The 6,000-nt window shown below is 33.4% G+C and overlaps 1 protein-coding gene across 1 annotated transcript in view; it reads right to left on the bottom strand.

The window, feature by feature from the left end:
- Window positions 1–672: 672 nt before the first annotated feature.
- LOC140227812 (uncharacterized) overlaps window positions 673–6,000 on the bottom strand; it is a 29,595-nt gene continuing 24,267 nt past the window's right edge. Inside the window, exons 5-6 of the mRNA XM_072308208.1 lie at window positions 3,570–3,773; window positions 673–743 (exon numbers count right to left, since the gene is read on the bottom strand). Coding sequence (XP_072164309.1) covers window positions 673–743; window positions 3,570–3,773 — 275 coding nt within the window. The remainder of the gene's footprint in view (window positions 744–3,569; window positions 3,774–6,000) is intronic.

Here is a 6,000-nt window from a genome sequence, read left to right as displayed (position 1 = left end):
GTCCCTGCGGCCCCAGGTAATAGAATCATCTCTGTAAAGTCTCCGATAGGTATTGGTCCACTCGAGCACTACAGAATAACAACTAATAATTTTGTAGGCACATACAAGTATTAAAATGAAGTAACAAAATAGATATTTCTCATTTTTTTTAAATGGGAAGGCAGGTTAAGGTACAGAGTAAATATGTGCAATACATAATCACTATTAAAATGCCACCCGCCGACAATCTCTGCTCAATCAAAGAGGTTTTATGAATGAGGAGCACCATGAGTCACTCTACACTGTGAAAATTTTACGGTGTGGACGAGACATACTTCACGGAGTCGGTTAACAACCTTTCAAGCGCATAGGACCTACTTGAAGATATTGAAATTCCACCCATGTGTTTACTCCGAAACGTGCTGTATCATTCCAAAGGTAAAAAAACCTCACCGTAATCATCACGTGATATCACGCATACACTGAAACACAGATCGTTTAGTGAACTACAGTATTTGAAAGAGAAAGTAAATTGCATTATTAAAATATTACTTTAATCTAAATAGATTCAGTGGGAAAGATGAAAAAGACTATCATTATCATTTTGTCTCTTATCATTTCTTTCTTTATTCCTTTTCTGCATTCTTGGGTTAGTGTTGCAGATCAAAAGGGAATAGAAAATGAGATGCTATCTTACATGATGATAATAATTTTCACCACAAACAATCCTCCAAGGATCCCTCCTAAAAGACCAGGGTCAGTACCTGAAAAATGGGGAATTAATGTAACATAAGTTGCACACTTTTAAAACAAGATGGCCAACAAAGAGTGGAAAGGACAAGATGTCAGAATACCATTTAAAGAAGGAAGGAATGTCAAACATGTAATGCATCATCACAGAATGTTTCATTTTCTTCATATGATTTTAAGACGTTGTACTTTTCATTCATAATGTATTATTAAACTCTACATTGTATTGTGTATTTTGTTTTGTTTGTTCAGGGAAAAACCTTACTCTCAAGTTAACTTGCTGAACAAACTGTTTAACAATAACAATGCCGTGCAGTACGTATCATTCTAACACAATAAAAAATGAAAAAAAAAAAAACAAACAATGCAAATATACAAGTAATAAAATTGAAACACACACACACACCCACACACAAAAATATTTCGCTGTCGAGCTAATCAACATGAATTTCAGTTATGATTTTCCATGACCTTTCTACACACACTAATACATGTATAATTATGTATATATGTATGTTTTGAAAAAATAATTCAAATATACAAAAAAAGATAAACACAATACAACAATTATTTCGCTGTTGAAATAATGAATTTTGTTTGTGATGTTCCAAAATTCATATTATTTATAATATATGCATATATGTATAACTATATATTCGTCTTCTGCGTATTATGAAAATTAATATTTACAGAGAGTTATGCACGGAGACGCCAGAATTTACTACCCTTGGGTCTCCACTTTATATATATATATATATATAAACTGCTGCTTGAATAGCTCAAATGTTTTGATTCAAGATGAAAAACGAAAATGTTATTTGTATGAAATATAGATATGAAAAAAATTGAATATGATTTGTTTAAACATTAAAGATAATGTGGAAAAGTATTCTGGTGGTATATGATGAAAGCATTTTACAGGTTTAAGTTTGGAACACATTTGTTTTTGTTGTTTATTAGGGGTTTTTTGTAGGTATTTTCCAGTGGAATGCAAATCACTGAAGTAGTACCTGTTTTTTCAAAGAGTTGATAAAATGTAATGAAAAATTACTGGCCAGTATCTATTTCATCTATAATATTGTTAATATGCATTCATAGAAAATAGCTTATGAGCAGGACTATTTCAGACTCATCTACAGCATGTGACTGTATTGATCAATTCATTTTAACTGATAAATTACAATATTAATCCCAACATTGTTTCATTTGTCACAGCAGTATTATGTGCACAGATGATTTCAAGTCGCAATGAGAAGAGTATTCAGTAAGTTTCCCTAAGTGATCTAATCTTTGACCACTTTTCTTTTTAATCTACATCAAGGATTTGCAATGTGTAAGCAAAATTTTGCCTGTACTTTTATTTGCGGATGATACCATTTTTCAGGTAAGGAGGATGTACGGTTTTAGATGAAGTTGTACATTCTGAAGTAGAAAAAAAAATCTTTTAAGCCGATACGTTTCAAATCGAATATACTAAGACTTATTATGCATATAAAAAATGTGAAATTCTAAATAATGTGAAAAAAAATCAATAATGTATTTACGAGTGAAAAGTATTACATTTGTCGGAGTAATAACTGACGACAATCTGAATTGGTAGAACAAATAGAATACGTACGCAGGAAGGTTTCAAAGTGTATCGGAATTTTGAATAATTTAAAACATTAATATGTTTTTGTCATTATGAATTTTATTTTATGTGCTTATCTATGTATGTTTATTTTTGATTTTATAAACAATAGGGGTATTGATACTTATTAAATTCGCTCCTGTGTATGTACTAATAAACAACGAAAAAAAAAAAAGAACTTCATGCTAATCATGGGGCAAAAACTTTGGAATGCATTGTATGCAACAAAGTCAAACCTAAGAATATTTTCGATGTTTCTATATAAAATATATTTGATCAAAGCCATTTTTTCTAATACTTGCAAAAGTAACTGTAAAACAGAAATAAGAATGTAGTTTGATTAGTTTCATACATTTCCTTCCTCTTTGTGAAGTGGTGTTTCCAATGTGTCTTTCCACATACCAGGAATCCTACCAATGATTACCGAGAGGCTTAGTATGATAATGCTTAAAGAGTTTGGCAATTGGTCAATGGAATCTTTGATAATTGTCTATGGTATCTGGTTTTAGTTGTGCTGCTATGTCCCTACCATAGATATAGTATTTACCACCTTGCTTACGTCTCCAATTACACCATTTTTCAAGCTGAAAGTGGATTTAACTTTGGTCAAGTATACTGTTTTAGCTACTTGCCAAAATTTTCATCAATAAGGATCAACACTGCATCAACCGATGGCCGCAGGAAAAGGGATATTGACATTAAGTTTTATTTTTTAGTGAATTGCCCAAGCTTAGCCCGCTTTAAACAGTCAGCCGAAACCGAACGTACATCGAAGCTGGTATTTGTGTCCTCCGCTTGTTGCGAAAGAGTGTCATCTTATTCGTTTTTGTTCAATTTTCTTGATAAAATTGCAATTATCTGATTTAAAAAAAAAATGTGCATTAATGTGCATTAAGTCATAAGAAACTTTCACCGCAGAGGCGTTTCATTCTTTAAAGAAAGTTATGATAGTATTTCTCCATGGCATTGTACTTTAGTAGATTGTATTTCGAATTTCATTTGATCTCTAGATATTAATAAATTCTGATCTATGACCTTATCCATTTTAGAATGTGAATACAAACGGAGTTGAAGTCGAAGTGAGCATACATATTTTTTATATTATTATGATTAAAATTACATTAATGAGGGATTCAACAAGAAAAATTCCAAGAAAATACAGATAACAAATATGCAAACAGCCTCACAGAAAAAGAACTGTAATACTCACCAACAGGGCATTCAAGTTTTGAAACGGCCGGACTTGAAAAACTCCACATGCCGTCATAGGCGTCGCAAATAATTTCAGCTGTGTCGCGGGAGTGCTTACAGCTCACTGTCAGGCGACTTCCGTGTGCGTAAGCGTCCTGGTGTACGTCGTACGTGAAAGTATCCCCATAGTATACGAGCGGGGGGCCACAGTGTGGACCTAGGGCTGGTCAAAGTTGCCCGTTGATAGACATTAGTATTTTGTCATTTCGCAGTCTATCAATCGTGGAGTCAGTGTTAGTATAATAAGTAATAGCTGATCGGTGTTATAAGCTTAATGTGAAAAGCTTGAATGCAAATTAACTGCTCATTTTGCACTGTTACAGAAACTGTTTCACCTCGTAAATTATCCTCTGTTTGTTTGATTAATGGTACATATTTAATTTTACAAACCATGAAAGTCGGATAGCGTTTAACACACGTTTATTGATGAAAACCTAACCTGGAATGATCATAATACGTTATGTTACAACCTTTATTTCTAGAAATATAGGTGTTCTTTCAAAGATGAAAAGTTGTCTTCCTCAACATACTCCTTTTATGCTTTACAATTCTTTAATCCTACCATATATTATGTATTGTAATCTAGTATGGGCTACAAGTTCACAAACTAGACTCAACCCTATTTATTTACTACAAAAGAAAGCCATTCGCATCTGTACTGGATCACAATACTTAGCCCACACCAGTTCACTTTTTTATCAGTTAAAAACACTGAATATATTTGATGTAAATACATTACATTCTTTGTTTTTTATGTATAAGTATTTGAACAACTTACTTCCAAACATTTTTCACGATTTCTTTAAACTGAATTATACCGTTCATTCATATCCCACTCGTAATTCGCAAAATTTTCATTTAGTAAATCCCAGATTATTAATTGCACAAAAATCTATAAGACACAATGGACCAAATCTTTGGAATACACTCCCAGATTATGTTAAATCGTGTAAAACTGTATTCTTTCAAGGCTAGATTGAAAACTACATTACTGCCAGATTACACTCTATGAATATAGCATTTGGATATATATTTTGTTTTGTATGATCACATTTCTTTTCCTGTAAATTGGATTTAAAACTACAATAAATATACGCAATGTTTCTGTGTCTATCATTTCATTTCATTCCCATTATCTTCAGCATCACCACTATCACTTTCATCTTCATTATCACATTTTTCTTCATCATTACCCTGTCAACATCATCATACATCATCATCATCATCATCATCATATTTCACGTTACTCTTATTCGTACCTATGCACTATACATATATAAAAAACATAATGTATCTACAGTGTTATATATTTTGTAGTATTTCTCCATTCCGCAAACAATATAATTTTTTGTGTATTATGTAGATAGGTCCCTGGGCTGCCACGTGCTCAAGCTTTTGCTTATAGTGGCAGTCCTTCTTCCGCATAATTTCTCAGATAATTATTTGGAAATATGGTAATACGATTTACAATTTGTTAATTAAATTAATTTACACATCGATTTTCCTTCTTTGAATCATGTACTTGTAATCTGCTTACTGATATTCCATGTGATATTACTGAAAATAATTTTGATTTATGTATGAAATTTTGTTGGTAGAAAAATAAATCAAACAAACAAACAAACTAATTTTCTTTCGTGTAGCAAGCTTTCAGGGAACACATAAAACTGATAATGAGAGGCCATTATCCCCTTTCTGTATAGTCAACGTATGGTCTCTCAGGAATAAAGGCAGTGAAGTCCTTCACTTGTTTGTAAACAACAAGTTCGATGTATTCTTTGCAACTGATTGACAAATTGCCCTACATCGACGTAAATAAGCACTGAATTGATCAGTGTTTAGTAGTAGCCATGATAAAAAATCATGGGCGTACATACTCGAGCAGGATTCGAACCTACGACCTCCTGATCACCGGACAGGCGTCATCTCCACTAGACCACCGAGCTTTCGCCCGACAGCAAGTGTTGGTTCTAATCCTTATAGTATGCAGCGGGTACTGCTTTGTTATTTAAATTCATACATAACAAAGCAGTACCCGCTGCATACTATAAGGATTAGAACCAACACTTGCTGTCGGGCGAAAGCTCGGTGGTCTAGTGGAGATGACGCCTGTCCGGTGATCAGGAGGTCGTAGGTTCGAATCCTGCTCGAGTATGTACGCCCATAATTTTTTATCATGGCTACTACTAAACACTGATCAATTCAGTGCTTATTTACGTCGATGTAGGGCAATTTGTCAATCAGTTGCAAAGAAAACACATCTTGACGGAAGAATTTCATGAATTTAAATAACAAAGCAGTACCCGCTGCATACTATAAGGATTAGAACCAACACTTGCTGTCGGGCGAAAGCTCGGTGGTCTAGTGGAGATGACGCCTGTCCGGTGATC

The sequence above is a fragment of the Diadema setosum genome, chromosome 4, assembly GCF_964275005.1.
Source record: "Diadema setosum chromosome 4, eeDiaSeto1, whole genome shotgun sequence".
NCBI classification, from domain to species: domain Eukaryota; kingdom Metazoa; phylum Echinodermata; class Echinoidea; order Diadematoida; family Diadematidae; genus Diadema; species Diadema setosum.
Note: the sequence above shows the minus strand (reverse complement) of the source record. Positions and strands in the feature narration are given on the sequence as shown.